The 21,773-nt window shown below is 38.7% G+C and overlaps 1 protein-coding gene across 5 annotated transcripts in view; it reads right to left on the bottom strand.

Moving 5' to 3' along the window:
* SLC38A9 (solute carrier family 38 member 9) overlaps nucleotides 1-21,773 on the bottom strand; it is a 1,477,321-nt gene that overhangs the window by 953,540 nt on the left and 502,008 nt on the right. For all 5 annotated transcript variants that reach the window (XM_044063918.1, XM_044063920.1, XM_044063923.1 and 2 more), the window contains one exon: nucleotides 11,435-11,556. In XM_044063918.1, coding sequence (XP_043919853.1) covers nucleotides 11,435-11,556 — 122 coding nt within the window. The remainder of the gene's footprint in view (nucleotides 1-11,434; nucleotides 11,557-21,773) is intronic.

The following is a 21,773-nucleotide window of genomic DNA, read 5'->3' as shown; positions in this document are numbered from 1 at the left end:
TCTAAATATAATGCAAACAACACAGGGGAAACAGGACACAATGCCTGGTTCAGACACAATTTACCCACTTTAATTTGTGCCTCCAACACAGCCTCCTAATTAATCTTATTATTGTATCACTGAATGCAAAAGCTTCATTTGCCCTATCCACAAAATCCAAGCACACTCCAGTTGAATGATTTTTTCTGCATCAAGACCCACCAACAAGAGCAGTTATTTCTTATGCTCTGCTTCCCTCTGGATCATCACTGTTCTATTATGTTGTCAAATGTTTGACTCCCCTCCACAAAACCACACTGATCCAAATCTATCAATGTTGATAACACCTTTGCCATTCATTTAGCTATTACAGACAAACACTTTATAACCATGGTTTAAATTGGAAATAGGCTTATACGAGGCTGAGTCTGAGAGATCTTAACCATCTTTAGGCATTACAACCACCACAGCTTTCTTCCATGATGATGATGTTCCCCTCCTTTTAAAATACCGTTAAACAAAAATGGTCTACATCTTTATCACCTTCTTCCCTCCTAGCTTCCAAACTTCTACAAGAATGCCATCTATTTCTGGAGACTTTTCTGCACATTAAGCATCACTGTTTTTATCTCTTCTCCTATCTTAACTGTTCATTGGTGAACCTCATCTACCTCTAATCTTGGCATACTTAAGCCATCCATAAATACTTCTTTTTGTGCTCTTTCCTGACTTTCACATTTATCTACATTATACAAATTTTCATAAAGTTCCCTAAATATCTCTAATACTGCTACAAAATCTCTTGTTCTTTTTCTTTTTAAAGGCTCCCTCAGTTTGGCAAAAACCCATTCTAGTTTCTGTTGCTTAAGTCACTGTGCTAAAAGTTTTTGTGCTCTGGAGTTCTCAAAGAACAGTTACTTAACAGCAATCTTTCTAAACTCATGCATGTTATACAGATAACTCCCTTGTTTTCTCTTTAGTACTCTGTAGTCACACCTCTTCTAGTTCTGTAAGATTCCCCTTGTTCTGCAATACTTAAACCTTTGCCAGCCCCTCTAAATAATTTCTTGTTACTTCTTAACCAAATCTCTTTTTTAATTTACATCCTATCTTTAAACTCTATCTTTACTTTATCCCATTCAGTAATAATAACTTCTAAAACATGTTCTGTCTTCCTAATAACGTTAGAATAAATTGCATTACCCATTCCATAAATTCCTCTCTTTTTAATAGGTAGGTGAGGAAGCACCAATGTCTCATTTTACTTCACTGCCCTCAGCTGTAGACTTTTCTACTCACATTGAACATTTACTTGCTACAGGAAAACTTTTCACAGTCAACAATGTTCTCATATGTTTAAAGCTTACAAACTTACACCATAAACTTTTTAGTAGATTTAACCAAGAGCATTAATCCAGACGTTCACCTATGCAAACAGAAAATAAAACATCTCATCTCTACATACTTATTACAATCAGTGCACTTTTACCCCCACCCCCACCCCAACAGCCCAAGATTACTGCATCTTAACTGAGACATGCTTTTGTCCTGCCTTTATCTTTTTACATTGTAATGTCTACACTTCTTAAAACCAAAAAAGAAAAAAGTACTTGTTTACTTTCAAATTATCATGCAACAATCACTGAAAATGCTTTACTATATGGCATACAATTTATATTCTTAAATATTTTACACAAATATGGTTAAAATTAAAATTGTTTTACTTGCACTTTTTTTTTCCCTTTGGGTGTCCTTCCAAACATTAGTGACATGAAGTCGGGTATCTGCCTTTCAGTCCCCATCCCCAAGTTTAACAAAGTCAACAAAAGTTCAAACTTTCTCAGCCACTTTTATTCTTGTAAATCCGTATTTTATAAATGTGACTGATGCTTTATAGTATCACATCTACTTACTAGTTTCAGTACTGTTAGTCTTCTTCCTATTCATCCCTATCTCTCAACCCCCGACTCTGGTTCAAGTCAAAGGTATTCCTGATTCCTCCTGTCAACTCCTGTGCTTTTTATCTGTCTCTCAAGCATATTCCTTTGGAACACTGGAAAAGGTTTCACTCTCAAAGTCTCGCTAAAGAGTTTTACTATCAGAAGAATGAAAAGCAGAGTCCCCTTCTTCTCGATGACTCACTTTTTGTTGGACAAACTTTAATACTTCCACCATAGTCTGTTCTGCATCAAAGAATGACTTTGAACCTCCAGTAAAAAAAAACTATTCTTAAGACAGCTAGCTACAGCAGCTTGAATCAAACATCTGTCTCTGAACATTCTCTAACTGCTGGGATAAATTTGTTTCTCTGCTGCCTGGTGTATACTGAATTATCATTTTCCACAAATACTCTACTGTCTCCAATTTTTAATACTTTGCACTCCTTCAATTATTTTGTCAAGATCAATTCTTTCTGCTGGTATGATTGTATTCTTACAGGTATGGCTGTTTTCTCATTACCAGGTCTGCAGCATACACATATTTCCTTTCAATTAACAAATCCTGCTGTGGAAAAAAAACACACCACACTCTTGATTTAGTACGTTTTAAACATATCTCTGCATAAATCTTCATACAATAATTTAATCTGAAAACTAGCCATTAACTGTATATGTAAACATGGATATACATATGACAATGGGTTCCCTTACTGTACGTTTGCAGCTTGATATTTTTACATTTAAAATGTATACATTTCATTACTATGGCTTACACAATACCACCTTTTATTTTTATTCTTATCCAAGATAAGTTGGACTTTGCAGTGTCAACAGGCAGAACACTTGCCTTTGGTCTAGAAGGCTGTGGGTTTTCTTCTCACAGCAGAGAGCTGGATGGCTGACACTGCAATGCAGCATGGGGGGGGGTGCAGCACTCCTAAATGTGTTGTCATTTAGCTTAGATGTTAATCCAAGGTCACATCTGCTTCAGTTGGTGGTTCAGGTGGATGGTAAAGATCTCATGGCACCTACTGAAAAAGGCAGAGGAAGTTTTCCTTGATGCCCTGGTAAAATTTCCTCTAATAATATAAACACCACCTTGGAACTCCCCTGAAAAGAGGCCACTAGCCTAGTGAGACTAACCCAGTCAACAAGGATAAAAAAAATAAAACAAATTAAAATAAATGTCAGTAAAGAAATGGAAAAAGTAAATACATAAATAAAACTATAGAAAATGATAACTGTAATCATACTGATGAATGACAAATATTGTACTCATTGTGCTAATGCATATCAGCAACCAACTGCTTCAAAACAACAAGAAGAACTGATTAGAGTGCATGTTAATGCATTGCACTAGTAAATGCCAGTATATATGATGGTCACAGATGACCACTGTGACATCCCTTCCTCTGGGCTAGTAATCAAGGAGCCTATATCCTCACCACTGACACTGGTGAGGGACAGTTACTTGGAACAAAAATAGGTATACACAGTATTTCCAGATGCAGCTCTCTTCATCAAGCACAATTTCCCTTAAGAGCACACAAAAACACACTCACTCCAAGGGCTAGGTTTCCCTCTCTCTCTCTCGGCTCCCAAAAAGACTCCCTACTGGCACAGCTGTAGAGTTGAGTCCTCAGCCGAGTGTCTAAGCCAAGTCCTCCACCACTCTCCCTGTGAAACTAGTGCTTTATCCCTGCACCAAGAAGTTGACAAATACACTCTGAGATTTGATTTTCACATGCAAACATACACCCACACACCTGGGAAAGGCTGGCACAGATATACTGGCTTTGTCCCTCTGCCCAGACTATAAAGTAATTACTGCCATCAGACACTCCAAAGCCAGCTACTCTAAGGCTCTTATAAGTGTACCCAATTATACTGAGTGAAATTAATATTAATACAAATGGTAATGTTGACCAATGCAGTAAAGCTTTCAGGAGTGGCCACTATGTCACCAAATATAAATACTCTTAGAGGTTAAAATATTCTCTACATTATCAGCCACAATGAAAAGTTTAAATATATTTTATAATAAACAATAAAAGAACATGAAAATACTAAATATCTACTTACAATGAACACCAGAGTTTCATCACAGGAAATATTAAAATAACACACATGAATTCAGTCATACAGATGCAGAAAAACAGTACTTAACTAATCTTACTTTATTTTCCTGACTGATCTAAAAATACTATTCCCTGGATACTTACTAGAGCAAGGCAAGATAAAGTAGGTGAGTGGTCCTTCTTTGTCAGGCTCCAAAGACAGACTACTTTGAGACTTCTGTTTCACCTAGTATTAAAACATCATTTTACTGCTAGATTACAGGAGGACATCATACACATCTGGTCATCTGACTTTGGGTACCACCCTCTTTACTAGCAACTGAACCAGAATCTAGCACATGTATGCCAATAATACACGCACACAGAGCTTTGCTAAAATCTGCTGCAGCTTCTGGAAATCATAAAACAATTTCAAACATCTACCCTTCCACAGCAGCAATTAATTCACTGCTAAGGACAATACAGAAGTCTTCCTAGTACAGCCATTTTATCTCTGGCTGCACTGAGACCTGTGAGATACAACTTTTACAGCCTAAATTAAGGCATTTAATTTCAAATTATTTTTCAAATTTAACTGGACTGAGATTAACCTCTTCTCTTCCAGTATCCTCTGTTACAACATATTAATTTCCACAGTTACAATACAGTCTGACATACAGGTGAATTTCTTTTTCTGTCCAGCAGGACCCACTGTTGGTACATTTTTTAACACAAGTAACTTTACAAATACATTTTCGACACAAGCACCATACACAAATGAAATACAATTCTTTACACAACTCCAGCTAGCTATGCTGGTATATGTTACACATCCACTGCCCTACTTCTTCTGGCATAGCTGGCAATGCCTCATATTGTCACAACCATCACAAGGGACAAAAAGGAAGCAACAGAAAGGACGTCTAGGAATTCACAGCTTCACTAGTAAATAACCGAAAATATTATGATTTACTGCTACAGTGACACTCACGTACATACAATCATAACAGTCTTAACAACAAAGTTCTTCACCTTCATCTTTCTGGAGATGTAACTTGTTTCCATTTTCCACCCTCTGCACTCTACAAAATCATTAATTTCAAATTATTTTTCAAATTTAACTGGACTGAGATTAACCTCTTCTCTTCCAGTATCCTCTGTTACAACATATTAATTTCCACAGTTACAATACAGTCTGACATACAGGTGAATTTCTTTTTCTGTCCAGCAGGACCCACTGTTGGTACATTTTTTAACACAAGTAACTTTACAAATACATTTTCGACACAAGCACCATACACAAATGAAATACAATTCTTTACACAACTCCAGCTAGCTATGCTGGTATATGTTACACATCCACTGCCCTACTTCTTCTGGCATAGCTGGCAATGCCGCATATTGTCACAACCATCACAAGGGACAAAAAGGAAGCAACAGAAAGGACGTCTAGGAATTCACAGCTTCACTAGTAAGTAACCGAAAATATTATGATTTACTGCTACAGTGACACTCACGTACATACAATCATAACAGTCTTAACAACAAAGTTCTTCACCTTCAACTTTCTGGAGATGTAACTTGTTTCCATTTTCCACCCTCTGCATTCTACAAAATCTTAACAGCTGTAACTTAAATGTTGTGTGTGCGTAGATAACATTTTAATTCCAGCTGATCATGGGGTTGTCACACTGCTGGAAGTCCTAATGCATGTGTGAAGACTGGTAGAGAAGGGTGAAGGCTGCCAGCCTTGCCAGATAGAAATTTGTAAATAAAAATATAAACTACAGGCTTGCTGTCTTAAATGTATAGAAATACTGTTACATGTGGAACTAGAAATAAATGTCACAACAGTGCACTCTACTGACCAAAGTAAAGCATGTGGTGACCCTATGAAGTAGAGAGTGGTGCCGAAAAGTCTAGACAAAGAAATTATTTCTGTTGTTTTAACCAAGAGTTAAATTGCTAGATTTAAACATGCAAATGTATTTTTATTGCTCTGTTCCTGACCAGCAACAAGGTAACAAAGGGGAGATGTTAAGAATGTAAATGCAGTTAATGTGTAGCCTGGGAATTCCAGAAAAGTGAAAAAGAATGATGTAATTTTTATCAAAACTGCAACAGCAATTTAAACAGAGAAAATCAGAAGGCATTAAGCATTTTTGTCCTGATCAACCAACTCACAGCACTGCCTCTTGCTCACATGTAAGTTATCTTAGACTTGTGTTTTCTTTTAGGGATAGCTAGAAGTTAGTGTTTTTCTATGATGTCAGAACCGTACTACTGAATTATTTTAATTATTTCTGTATGACCTCTGAACTCTTGCCTAGCACTGTGCAGTAGAAAGTATTGTCTTGTGGTTTTATTTATTTATTATTAAATATTTTAAAACCTTTTAACTGTGGCTGGTTTGTGTAGAGATAATTTAAGCTCTAGAGTACATTGCATATTTACAGTAATTACTGTACCAAGTGTCACTCTAATAAGCCTTGACTGTTTAGTCACATCTACCAACTGGACAATAATATTGCACAGTAATAATTGGACACCCTTTTAAGGGCCTTTGAGTAGCTGATAAATATTAGCTGGGTGGTGGCAAGTGGTACTGCCGTATAGTCTGGGTAAAAGGGGCACAGTTGGAGAACCTGTGCTAGCCTTCCCAGAAGTGCCTGTGTGGTTGTGTAGACTCTTATCTCAAAGTGTGTGCGTGTCAGCTACTTGGGCAGGGACACGAAGCACTGGTTGGATAGAGAGGGTGCTGGAGATTTTAGCTTGCCCAGCTAGGCTGAGATCTGGACCCTATAGCTGTGCCACTGGGGAGTCTTATTGGGGACCTGGAGAGCAACGGAGTAACCAGCCCTGGACTGACTGTGATCTGTGTGCTCTTAAGGGAAATTGCACTTTACTGTGTGTATTTGTTATCCTTTCCTCATATGTGAGACGCCCTCTCTGGTGTTAGTGGTGAGGATTGAGCCTCCTTTATTGCTGGGCCAGGGCACGGAACAGCCAGGCTTGTCAAAGATTACAACAGAACTGATATTCTGAAACACTGGTATTAAATTTCAGGAAAATGTATAGGCTGCTACCTTGAAATATTCACACAATGCACAGGAGGAGATTGTTGATATATGGGAAAGTGTAAAGCATGAATATTGAATGCAAGGCTGACAGCTCTGAACACATCTTTATAAAATTCTCAATGTACTGCTGTACATTGAAAACACATTTGGGCTCTACTGAGGGTAAACTTTTTTTGCTGAGGTTGCTGTTGCTTGTGGCATGTCTTCAGGGTTCTTTCTGTGCCTTCTTCCAGCCACTGCATATCTGAACTCTACAATATCTAGGGAAATACACTATCATGTAACACAAAGTTAAAGGCTTTATTTCTTACAGCAGGGCCAAATCAGGAACAAAAGCATGCTGTCCTCACACTCCACTAGCATTTACAGATCACTTGCTGTAGAGAAAAAGGTCAGAGGTGCTGGGCCTCACACCACACACCTCATATTAAATTACTAACACAGTCCCACAAAATGTAATGACACTGGGAAAATACCATATACCCAAACCACAATTAATTTCCTAGCAGTATAAGTATAAAATGACCAGGTCAGGTTTCAGTTGGCCACATTAAAGTATGAAAGTAACTGTACTTGAGCTTCCCATCCTAACTCCAACTCCCGCCAACCCTATCTCAAATTCAGATTCAGGTTAATCTATCTTTATCTAATAATATGAAGACATAGAGCCAAGTCACGTACCAGAGAATATATGTTTATGAAAACAAGTCAGTTTTCTGCAAGACTTAAATGATTCAACCTGATTAACCAAAACAGCAAATGTCAACTTCCCCTTCCTGTGGAGAGCTTTGCTTTTACACAGTCTAAACCAAGATATCAAAGCTTTAAGGCACTTAGGCAAGTTACAAAAAGAGTAGATGCCCGCTTGATGAGTTAGCTTGAATCATTTAAGCATCTCAGTAAGGTGATTTTCAAGGATAAAACTATACTGCCTGTAAATACTAATTTATACTATACTAGCATATGCTAACCAAGTCTTTATGTTAACTAAACCTTACGTTCACTAAGCTTTTCAACTAGTCTATGCACTCTTGTGACCCAGCAGAAAAATGTTCTTCTAATATGTTTGCTACTCATCCTAGGTGTTCTATACCCTCAGTACACAATGTGTTAGCCAGCTTTCAAGCAAGGCCCTCAAATTTTCTCTACCTAGCCTAATGAACTGTGCTTTGAAGCGTACAATACTTCTCCTGTACTCTGCTATACCACAGTCTCAGTAAATACTCTAACTATAACTTCATAGTCAAATTACACTTTTCATAGGATCATGGAAAGTTACTAGGCTATTGGCCCTGAGGCCCTTATAAGCCTAGCCAAGAGTTTAGCCTATGTATAGACAAATCAAGACTCAAAGCCCCTGTCCAGCAGGGACATGGGTGGAATCCCAGGGATGCATTTTCTATTTCCCATCCAGTTATCCATGTTGTGCTTAAAAAGGGGTAAAGAGGTACTCTGCTTGATGTGGACAGGGAGTCTATTCCACAGATGGGGAAGTCTCTGGGACACAAATATGTCCAGCCAACAAGTTCTATTGATGTCAGAGAACAGGTTGAGGCTGCATGTGTGGGTTACTTGAGCTTGACATGCAGAAGTCTCATTATGGCGGGCTCCGAGATCGCCTTGTATGCCAGACAGAGGTCACCTCTGAGAAGTCTATATGAAATACAGTAGAGGGAGTCCGAGATAACCTTGTATGCCAGACAGAGGCCACCTCTGAGAAGTCTGTATGAAACACAGTAGAGGGAGAGGGCCTTTAGCCTATCTGTGTATGGTACATTTTTGAAGCCCTGGATTTTCCTGGTGAGGAACCTCAGTGGTCTCTCCAGCTGCTGCATGTGATTTGCAAGGTACATGCCAAATAGGGCACTGTACTCAATAATGGGCCTTATAAGGGAAGAATATAGGGATGTTATGACATCCTTGTCCCTAGATGAGACACCATTACTTATGAGATGGGCCATGTAGAAAGCTTTCCATACAATGGAAGCAACATGGTGGTCAAAAGTCAGGTTACTATTAATCTGGGTGCCCAAATCCCTCACAACTGACTGCGTGCTTAGGACAATGTTATTAATGTGATAATTTGTGGGGACGTCACTCTCCCCAAAGGGGATGATGATGCATTTCTTTGTATTCAGCTTGTGGCTATGTTTCTAGCACCAGTCATTTGTTTGTGTGAGGCCTTCTTGGAGGATGTCCACGTCACTATAAGAATTGATGACTGTGCCCAGCTTGCAGTCATCTGCAAACTTGGTCAGCCACAATCCACTAGATTTGGCCTGCACCTCAGAAAAGTATATCCCAAATAACAGAGGCCCCAACACTGAACCCTGGGGTACACCACTCGATATGGGTCTAGTGCTTGAGGTGGCTTCCCCTACTCTGACCAAGTGGGTTCTATCAGTGAGCCAGTTAGCTATCCATCTGGTAACATATGGATTTATGCCTAGTTGAGAGAGTTTATCTATCACGCCCGAATGGGGAATATTGTCGAAGACTTTAGCCAGGTCAAGGTAGGCGGTATGCACTGCCTTCCCCTCATCCATGGCTTTGGTGACTGTCTCAAAGAAGTCAACCAGATTTAACAGACATAGCCAAACTGTGTGAGATCGAGTGTTTGGAGGTTGCCAATGTCCTTGTCATTGAGGTCCATGATAATCTGTTCCATGGCCTTGCAGATCAAGCTAGTTAGGCTGATGTGTCTATAATTTCCCAGATTGGTGGACACTCCACCTTTGTGTAAAGGGATTACAGTGGCTATCCTCCACTCAGCTGGGACAAAGCCAGTACTCAGGCTTTGGTTGAATAGAGTGTACAATGGTGCTGCAAGTTCCTGCCTGAGTTCATGTAGGAGGCAGCTTGGGCTGTTATCGGTTCCCATGGAGGCTGTATTTTCTGCCTTTGAGAGAGCAGTGATGACCTGATCCTTAAATATAAGGGGAAGGGGGCAGGTACTGGGAATGTCCTGAATTACTGATGGGGGGGACAGAGGGGTGAAATTTTCACTGAATCTGTCAGCCAGCAAGTTTGCTATAGCTATGGCATTTGTATATGTGATGTCCTTGACCACCAATTCTGGGTGTTACTTTTGAAAATATGGATGTATGTAAAGAAGGCCTTATGACTGTCTCTAGTAGATGTGGCCAATTTGGACTCGAAGTTTGCTTTGGAGGATTTCACTAGTGCTCTTATTTGCTTGTTTAGGCCAAGAAGAGATTGCTTCCAATTGGGCATCTGTTACTTATTGGTCCTGGACAGCAATTATTTTCTTTTGTTATAGAGTTTATTTATTGCATATGTCCACCAGACAGGTATACTCTTACTTGCAGAGGATGATTTAGCCCTGTCAGGTATTCCCGATTCCATGCATTTATATAAATGTTTGTATACTACATTCGGTATAGTTTTGGATACTGATGTCAGTTCCTAGACTGGGGGAGGGGGCTGTGAAGCTGTTTATACCATCCCTCAGGATGCTTTTACCAGCTTTGGAGAGTTTTTTTGTTTGACCCTAGCTAAAGGGGAGGGTCGGGGAGATCAGGGGAGATGGTGACTTCGAACATGACCGCTTTATGGTCAGATATTACAAGGGAGGATGATACTGCAGGAATGTTGCAGTGGTTACTCATGTTGGTTAATACCAAGTCCAAGATATCATCACCTCTTGTGGGGGTATCGACTAGCTGCTACAAAGCATTTGCATTGACAAAATTGAGGTTGTGCAAGCTATGTGCTGTGTTTGGTCTACAGCAGTTAGGTAGGCATGACATTTAAATTACATACTGGGCAAAATGTTTGGTGCTGGTAAATACTACTATGTTAAATATCCAATTTTACTGTTATGTTGGGAACTCATATCACTGTAACTATTTGCTAAAACTGTTGTGTATTAATAACTGCACTTCATCAGCATATTTCATGCAGCAGTATTACTGCATGATGCATGCTATATTGATTCATTTTATGCAGCAAGCTGTATGTAATATATTATTTTTTGTGCACTGTATACCATTTTTGCATTGCACCATCCAAGCCGCAGCTGAAATGGATCACTGTTTGATCAAGTCAGTACTCCAGTTAACAAATAGCAAACAATGAAAAAAAATGATTACTCAACACCTTGTCTATAATACTTCACTGAAATTTTACACACCTTCCTAACTCTTTTTTACCTTCTTTTTTTATACATCTGAGTTATAGCTATTTCAGTGAACTGAATTCTCACTTAGGTTAATTTTGTGACCAGCAGTTTCAACATTTAAGACCAAAAGAGCTAATTACTACAGAACACTACGCAGAAGTAGAGATTTAACATAAATGTAACAGAGAATAAATCATAAAAAATCATTATACTTCAAAAGTATAGTTGGTTACGAACATTGTGACTATGCTGGGGTTCTTGCCAACACCATCAGCGGGTTGTTCAACTTTGAATGCAGTTCCCAGTGGACTGTAAACGTAAATTTCATCTGGAGCAGGAATCACATGATCAGGGGGAATCTAGATGTAAGAAATGAACTGATTAGTTAAGATCAGGATATGCAAAACAATGTTTCTAAAACCTCAGAACCACACTCACTCTTTTACGTGCTATAATACTCTATTCTGGTATTAGCCTAGCTGCATATCCTCTTGTCTCAAAAGACACAGACTGCAGTACTTTTCCTTGACTTATGACAAATGCTGAAATAATCTGATACCAGAAGAACTGTGCAAGAAGATGTAAGCTGTTACACCTTACAAAGTAGGGCTAAAAATGTACCACGGTAAGATGTTTGCCATAACAGTACATTTTCAAGGATAGATCCCTATAACAGTAAATCAAAACAACTAGGTTTATCTACCTTCCGTTCCCTTTTCATTGTCCAGATTTTTTTCTACAGTTGTCTAATACTCCCTGTAAGAGTTGACGCTGTTCTTTTGCCTTCAAGGTACCTATCCTCAGTAAGTGAAGTGCTCATATAGAGTCAGAGTTCCACCACAGTTAGCTTTGTTCACTGAGATCCTAAAAACTGCCACAAGGAAGCAGATTTGTAGCATGCAAACTCTACATTCAAATCAAAATTATATCACACTTTAAACAAGTAAGAAACAGAGGGACATTTACAAAGCAGAATATTTCCATCAACAGCTATGTCCAATTCGAAGCAGTGAGACAGGAGGACAGTTTTATTCCTGATGAACTCTTCTAGATGATCTACCGTTACTCAAGTATCTTGCACAAATATGCCAACATTTTCAGGGAGGGCCATTAAAATCATAACACTGAACTTAATCCCAAGTAGTGCTGCTACCAGTTGTGGGAGGTGGACAGTAACAGGATTTCATGCAGTAATACAGCCTTGCCAAACCCAGTCCTACTTCTGATTAATAAAGCTTGGTAAATGTGTAGTCAGCTGCAGATGTGCTGTCCACAAACCTTACTAAAGCAAGCTGCTAAAGTTGTTGGTAGTGCAATGTGTTGTAAGTTTCGCAAAGGTTTATTGTACATGTAAGTCCAAAGGCAATACAGTAGACCAGCAATTGATACAGAGTTTGCATACTGACAGTCAGGACTTCTTTTCCTCATACTAAAGAAATTTATTTGTCCTAGCACCTGGAAGCGCCTATGATCAAGACCAGTACCCCAATGCTCTCCCTCGCATGTATCTTGTACCGATACCACCAAAACAATTTAGACATGTGCTAAAATAGCTTTAAGCTAATCAAACCAGCAGGTTCAACTCCAAGTTTAACATAGATCTTAAAGAGAGTTTTATTTTTCAAAATGCTGCAAAAGACTCTCCTGTACAGTCATAAAAAACAATATGGTGACTCCTGGTTCTTCTTCAAATGAAATTCTCCCTTACTGTGCGATCTTTTCGGAAGTTAGATGAGAGCACTCGTTACACTGAGGAATTAAGATTTGTAGCTTACTTTAACCCAGCTGATATCCACTACCAGCTGATATCCACTACCATAAGGGTATCTGCAAAAATCCCTCAAACTACAATAAGTCACATAGATAAACTAAGCTGTAAAAACTACAAGAAAAAGCTGACCAGGCTAGGGTTTTCACTGTGTGATTCCTTAAAAAACTGTTTTGCTAGAGGCTCATGGGATATATTCAAATGAGCACATTAAGGACATCCTGTGTTTAAGATATGCAGATCTCACATACTCTATCCTGTTATTAGACCCCGAGGGTGCAACAAGTTGAACTGGAGATCATGGTTAGAAAATTCATGTTTGCATAAAAAAATAAATAAATAAAAATGAGCATTTTTAAATCATAAAAGTCCATGCACTTTTGCAGACCACTTTGCCAACCCTAACTTCTCACCTAACTTCTAACTACAGTAAGACAATAAGTGACTGTCAACATCATTAATCTTGAAAAGGATTTCTTAGAAAGGGGGTATAACATAAAACTCAACAAGAACACCCTGGACCCCATAAGCGAAAGCAAGCACTCTGTCCCCGAATTCCCTGGCTTGGAACAGCCAAGGAGGAGAAAGTCACCCTTGAGGAACTCAAGATGACCATGACCTTTTCCACGGACTTCTGCGCTCTGAAAAACATCATTAAGGAAAATTGGACTATTATCAGCAACAATCCATTCATTAGCAGTTTTTTGCCAAACATCCCAAAATTCAGTATTAGGAGAAATCGGAATCTAAAACAAATTCTTGAGAATGGAAGCAAAGATAATGACCCTCTCCCAAAAAAAATCGACCAGGAATATTCCCATGCAACAAAACAAAAGTGTGGCTACTGTAGACACCTAAGTAACAATGACCAGTTCACCTGCCCGAATACAAAGAAAACCTTCCACAGCAAGTTCTACAGGAACTGCCACACAGAATGCATAGTGTACCGAGCTCAATGCACCAAGTGCACAGCATTCTATGTTGAAAAATGCTGAACAAATTAAAAACCAAAATAGCCCAACACCTGCATGATATCAAATACCAAAATCCAAACAATGCTTTAGTCAAGCACCTCAAGGAATCTCACAGACATAAGTTTCTCTTTCATATCCTTGACAGGATTGAAAAAGAGAAGTTCCAAGGACCAATGAATGCTTACTTGGAGAAGTGAGAACTCAAATGGCAGATTAGGCTCAATGCCGGCAGAGCCCCTGGACTGAACTCTCATATATCCATAACCAGCAGACTAAACCTAAGGAAACTTCACCAGCACGCCTTGCATCACCACCCTGCCCATGAACATGCAAGACAAAAAGAAACCTCATACATATGAAAAATATTTAAGTTGGCATAAGCGTTTTTATTCACTTATTTTTTTTTTATTAAAATATACCTCAATTATGCATACACTTAATATGGTTTGCATGGGCTAATGATGCGGTACATATTTTAGCTGAAATGGAATACTCTGCAGCAATTCCATGTTGGACCTTTAATGTGATCTTGAAATGTTAACCAAGCAGCATCTTTAAACCAGCAGTTTATACTTTGAGTGGAAGAATCCAGTAGTGGGTCAGAAATTTCCTAAATTAAAAGCAAAGCACGCATATCAAAAATACACTGGATGCTCAGTCTTAAGAAATTTCTTGCTGCTGTTTACTCAAGTCTGACTCAAGCCTTTAGAACACCACACCTGCCTTTCAACAATATCTTTTTTTTATGTTCTTGCAAATTTATATCCTTTACTTCAGTAATATTGTCTATCCATTTTTAGCCTCTGCTGCCCTCTTCTTCCTTGTCTTTGATCTTTCACAGTCTAGTACAGTTGCGTAACTTGCACTTACCCATAACAGTAGACATTCCATTTCCTCTCTGCTACAGTAGCCTTTAGTTATATGGATTGTGTCGCGCCCAAGATCCAACAAACAGCCAGCTTCCAAAAGCTCTGGCTCCCTCCCACACTTCCACTCTGACTGCTGATTGGTCAACCCTGTGGATGGAAAATCAACAGTCAGAGATGAGAATCTTCAGGACTATCTTGCCTAACAGAAAAGTAGTAGCATACTCATTCTGAACCAACCAACCAACTAAACAATAAATATCTATCAAACTATTTCTCGACATAAACTATATGCAAAAGTAGGGGGATGGAGGGTGGATGCAGTTGCTGCAGTAGTTAGGAATTTGGACATTTACTGTTATGGGTAAGTGTAATTTACATAACTGTTCTATATTCATCATTCCTGCTGCTACAGTAACTTCTAGGCTATATGGGTATATCATAACCTCTCAACCTGGAATCATCAAAAATCTGGACAAAGGCCCATGAGAAGTAGGTACAACTGGCCAAAAATCAGGACACTGATTAACATAATATTTGCATTCAAAATCATGCAACCTCTGCCTTCTCCAATGGAATTGTGGGATACCAACATGAAGACTGAGTTCACTAAATATAATAAATAATGGCAGAAATATTAATTTTAGACTTCATATCACTCAGAAAAAACATAATAATGCAAACTTGTTATTCTGGCAACAATCCCAATTTAAATTTAGACTCATAGGTTAGTACTAGGCTAACTGCCCTTATGGACCACTTTAAGCCTAGCCAATTACCCCATGTCAGAATCAAACCCTGCACCTTGTGTTTCTAAGGTAAGCACCTTAACCACTACACCAACCTCCCTAAGGAGATATATTTAAAATATGTCACTATTTTGTGGGCCTTTGTCCCACCATTACATTTGGCTTTGTCCAGATTTCTTGCTCTGACTCTGACAGACTGAGAGGTATAGTAAAAGTTTGTGGACACAGTGTAATGTGATTTTGGTCACTGTATGTGACAAAAAAGTGTAACAGGAGAAAAAAAATGTAAGTTGTAAACAGATAGAAACCTATGGCCACGGTAATGGGGTCTGGGGAGTATGCAGTTTTCTGTTTAGCCACATAACATAATCCAGCCTTATAAATTCCATTTTTCACTCAGTAATATAGTCTCTATTGGAACTCGACTGCACTTGAAGAAGTGGCAGATCACAAACAAGCAGGGTCAATTATTTCAATATCTGGCCTACAATTGCCATTCTCTAATAATACTGTTTAATGCTGCAAAATAACAACTAGCATTCAACCACTAATATGGCAGATGAAATACTGAAAATCTAAAACAAGCCTTAAACTACAATACACTAGTCAATCAAACAATATTGTACTGTACAGTACAGTACACAGACAACAGCAAAGCAGCAATGAGATCATTTTGTGTACTTATAACTGAAATGTATCAATTTTAGTAAGAGTACTGGAACCAGATAACAGAATAACAAGTCAAAATCACACAGCACAATGCAGGAAATCATACACCTGACACGGAATAAAAGCTACACTCAATCGTCCAATGGTAAACTGGAAACATTGACAACACCCTTCTGCAAAGGCACCTAATTCCTTCACAGTCCACACGTGTTCAATATTACTTTCAAAGTAAAAGATCTGATAATTAGTAGAGCAAGTGATGCACTGAACTCCACACTTCATCACTTCCTTTACATTTGAATTGGTCTGTAGTACTTCCCCACACTTGTCATTCATAGTCACTGTTCTTTCAGCTGTCACTCAGAAGCAGCAACAGAAGGAATGCCCACAACGTGGTCTAGATACAGCCAATAAAATGATTCAATTGCAAGGAGGCCGGCATGTTGACAGAGTGCTTGTCTGCAAGGAGTGTAAATATAAACCAAGTGTATTAGGAGTTTTGGGGCATTATAGAGTTTTTGAATTGAACTGCGAATGTGGCTGCATCTCCTGTTAGTTGATGGCTCAAGTTACTAGGTATGCTTATATGAATAAGAGCATGCTTTTTCCTTCAACAGGAAGCAAATGATATAGGTTGCCTTAAGCACTGGTATAATGGCTCACTTTTAAAACTCCGACCTTAAAATTGGTCAGAGTAAGTTTCTTTTCTAACGTTTTTGCTTGCAGTACTTCTGACGTGGATACCTCTCAAGTATACCTTATTACGACAAGGAACGTGCCTCATTTGGGATCTATGGGGTTTCAAACCATGTATTCTATCTTGTATTCTTTAAGTAAAGAACATTCATGACATTTAGACCCATTCTACAGAAAATTAAAATTAATGCATCATTTCCTTTACAAAGTGAATAATAAAGGCATTAAACAAAAACAGCGCAAGTAATTATTATTTTTTTTTTGCTCATTCCATTCTACATCACTTTCAAAGATGCTCCACACTCCATATGTGCTTACTGTCAAGCCAAACCTATTTTGGCTTTGTCTGCCTTTGACTTTGTGCAATAAGAGTATACCTTTCAACAATTTTTCACCCAAATGTCTCATCACAATGGGTGTGACACATAATGAAACTTGAGAACAAAAATTAAGTGTAGTGCTGCCTTAAATGTTAGCAAACTGCATACAACCCTCACTAATTAATTAATATAAATGTGTTTCTAAATGCCATTGGATAAAATGAATGTGTCATCTCCATACACATTCTAGCCACCCACTTCCAGGAGCTCTCCTTAGGCCGGTTCAGAAAGGAAAAGCCCGTCCACATCTCAGTTTACAAAATAAATATAAAGATAAACATAAGACCACTACACCATTTCCTGTAGATCTGTACAAGGAGTTGCAGAACCATTATCAAGTTCAGTATGAAATAAACCACAAAATAATGCACTGTGTTAATCTGAGGAATCAGAGTCAGTACAGATCGATAATGGAAAACAGCAGTATGTCTGAAGTGCAGACAGTTCAGCAATGCACTTAATTTACAGACACACCAAATTGTGTAACAATTCAGTTTGTCTTATGTGTTACACCTACCACGCATGTAAGGCTGATGGCATTCTTAGCTTGGTTTGGTTCAAAACATAAGGAAATGTGTTCTTTTATTCTTGCAGTTGAGTTGCTTTAGCCATTAATCACTTTTTTTAATGAATACGTTGCCGATCTGCATTTATTCGGAGTCTGACTTAACATTTTCTTTGGTATATTTCCATTTCCTTTAGGAATTTCAATCCAAAACAAATGGGAATTGAAGGGGCCACTCAGAAATTCATGGCACCCCATTTTTTTTGCCCTCAAAACCAGTAAATACTGAGATATTTAGTAGGGTTGAGAGGTACGGGGTAGATTACCAAAGCCTATCCAACCTGGGGGGGGAAGAATATGGACTCAGAATTCCTGGAGAATGGTACAGAAAGCCTGTCTTGGATCTAGAAGTGGAATCCAGTTTGCATTTGCAATGCCTTGTAAAGCTATATGCAGAGAACCATGTAAAGGCCCTCTAAAATGCTTCCAAAGTCCACTCCTTTCCAATATGCCATCAAAGAAGATACATTGGAAAGGAGTGGACCCCTTTCCAATATGCCATCAAAAAAGACCAAGGTCTTGCAGAGTGTGCCTTGAACTGACTTATAGTGAGTATAACAAAAGGCAATAGCCAAAAACAGCCATCCAGAAAAAGTCTGCTTTATTATTTATTTATCGGGAAAGTCCGACTGGGCCAGAAGCCCATTTTCAGCAGAGGCCAGGGGAGAAAAGCTCCACAAAAGTATAAGCAAAATACAATAATTAGTACAATAGTATACATACAGTAATATGCAGAATACACATCATCTAGTTAGTCTATACAAACTAGTATTCACTACAGTTTCCTACTAGATACAGGATCAAAAAGAAAAACACACAAGCATTTCAGTGAAGATCACTGTGAGAAAAATTAAATGAGTACTGTGTACATATTAAATGACAGTTATGAACAAATGAGATTTCCTTTATATATATATATATATATATATATATATATATATATGTGTGTGTGTGTATATATATATATATATATATTTATACATACACACACACACACACATGTTGTTGCTGTATCCTTCGGCTTTTCCCGGTTAGGGGTCGCCACAGCGGAACTCCGGTCCGCTAATGATTGCCAGTAGATTTTTACGTACCGACTTGCCAGGCCTGATGCACAATCTTCAACGAAGGTACGCCCATTCACGCATGTCTCCACACAGAAGACGCTTTGGCTGAGAATCGAAATATACATATATATATATATATATATATATATATATATATATATATACACACATATATATATATATATATATATATATTTTTTTTTTTGAGTAGTAATAAACACGAGGAGAGGGAGAAATGAGGTAAGGAGTGGACAGTGTGTTGAGAGAGTTATAAATATCTTGTCAGTCAAGTCTGGTGCAGGAGCGATGCCAGTTCTTGGACAGATGTTCAAATAGTAGTGGTTTGAAATTGGTAGATTCAGGTGTGTTTTGGAGGGTGTGGGGTAGACAGCTCCATAATTTGACTATTTGATTTGAGAATAGGGTTTTCCCGTCAGTGTTGGTAGCTTTGTTTACTGTGTGAAAGTCTCTGTCTGCAGATCTTACACTTTGTGGGCATGAGTAGGGAACAAGTTCCTTGAGGGATGGGCAACTCTCAGGATGGAAGATAATATTGTGTGTGAATTTAAGTTGGTAGAGATGAAAAAGGTTAGGTAGCTTGAGCCAATTTCATTTATGTAGAGCAATACAATGGTGGGTTGGGTGGGGAAGGTTGGCTGCGAAGTGGGCTATTTTGTTGTAGCAAGTTTCCAATTTGGTTATGTCTGATTTTTTTTAAGTTGGTAAAGAGGGGGAAAGCATACAGGAGCACAGAGAGGAGGAAGGTTCTGGATATAGCTGGTTTGGTATTGTCAGTGAGGAATACCTTGCTTCTGCACAGTAAGCTAAGTTTGATGTGAACTTTCTTAATTGTGATGGCTATGCGTTGGCCAAATCTGAGTTTGTTTTCAACTGTCACACCAAGGAGTTTTGTAGGCTCAACTGGTTGGATGACTGTGTTGTTTGCTGAGAGAATTGTGAAAAGAGATATGGTCAGTGATTGTTTGTACTGGTAAATACCATTAACTGTGTCTTTTTGGGGTTGAGGATTAGTTGTGATTTACTTAGATGTTTCTATATCATTAAAAGCTTGTTGGCTACTATTTGGAGGCCTGTGCTGAGCAGATTAAAGTTGAATCACCCACATACTGAGCTACTTTAGCATGTGTTGTGGATGACGCTAGATCATTAGAGAAGATGGTGAAAAGAAGGGGTCCTAGTATGGACCGTTGGGGGACTCCGACTGAGACAGGCAGAAGTGGTGAGAGTTCGGATTTCCATCATACTGCTTGTTGTCTGTCAGAAAGATAGCTTAGGAATCAGGAGAGGGAAGTCTCTAGATAGGTTTAGTGAGGCAAGAGTACTAAGGAGTTTTCTGATGGGAGACGGTGTCAAACGCTTTTGACATGTATAGAAAGATTGATGCTACTTGCTGGTTTGAATTTCTCAATTGGTTGATGGTGTTACAGACATTAATTAGGGCTGTAGGGAGGGAGAGATAAGGTTGTGAGATAACAGGTAATGTAGTAATTCAGTGTGGATACATTTTTCCAAAATTTTGACACAGGGGAAAGGATGGCTATGGCTCTGTAATTGTTTGATTCTGTTGATGTTCCTCCTTTGTGTAGAGGGGTAATATAGGAAAGTTTCCATAATTTTGGGACACATTGTTCTGCTATAGACATATTTACCAGAATGGAGATAGGCAGAGCTATGGCATCAGCTGAAAGTTTGAGGTACTCACTGAGAAGTTGGTCAGCTGCTAAGGAAGAAGGTTTCAGCTTTTCAGCATTGTTCTTGTGATGTTAGTTGAGACAGGTTTTGACGTCAAAAGAGTTGTTGTTAGTTTCCACATTAGGTGGAAGAGATGGCGGGGTGGAATTGTTCCCTGTAACTAAGGAGAGGATGGTGTTTATAAAGTAGGCGTTGATTTGTGAGGCAATACTCACACTTTGGTTATTGGTTGTTGGTTCTGGGGTTGTAGCTTTGCCTGGGTGGAGGAGTGTGTTAATTGCTTGCCAGATCTTTTTGGAATTGTTTTCACATTTGTTTTGCATAGATGTATAATATGTTTTTGTCTAGTTTCAGTTGTTCCTTTGATTGCAGAGCTGTTGGTATGCTAGCAGAGTTTTAATGTCTTTTGTTTTCTGGTACTGAAACCAGGTTTTTGTCCCTTAGTTTTTGAAGTCTAATGGTTTCTTTTGATATCCAGGGCAATCTCTTATTTTTAACACAACATGTACGTGTTGATGCTAAGCTATTTAGAATAGCTAGAAATGTGTCATTGAAGTATGTTACGGCCTGGTCAAGTTGGAGATGATGGAGTGGTGTCCAGTTGCATTTATTGAGCATGTCTAAGAATGCTTCGTTGGAGAAATTTTTATTTCATATGACTCTGTAAACTATGGTTCTGGGTGGGTTGAGCTGATGACGGATTAAGTAGGTAGGTCTATGGTCACTGAAATTATTTGTAAGGCATCCGGAGAGATAGTTGTGGGTGGTACAGTTAATAAGTAACCAATCTAAGATAGATTTCCATTTGCTATGTTTATCTATTCAAGTGGGAAACTGGATTGTTTGGGGAAACCACGTAGATGTATGAAGGTAGAGGGGTTATCACCAGTGCAAGTGTTCGAGTCTAAGTTGAAGTCACCTGTGATAATGGTTTCATGGGTGTAGAATGAGGCTGTCCAGTCCATGAGTTCCTCAATGGCAGTGGGAGTATTGTTGGGAGGCATGCAAGTGGCTATTATGGTAATATGGTTTACCTTCATTTTGTCACACATGGTATGTGCGATCGTCCTGTTGTGTGACCCGTATTACCAAAATATGGAGAATGTTGAAGGATCAAATGCCGAAAATGGTT

This window comes from Protopterus annectens, chromosome 2.part2, assembly GCF_019279795.1.
Source record: "Protopterus annectens isolate FY-2018-M chromosome 2.part2, PAN1.0, whole genome shotgun sequence".
NCBI classification, from domain to species: domain Eukaryota; kingdom Metazoa; phylum Chordata; order Ceratodontiformes; family Protopteridae; genus Protopterus; species Protopterus annectens.
Note: the sequence above shows the minus strand (reverse complement) of the source record. Positions and strands in the feature narration are given on the sequence as shown.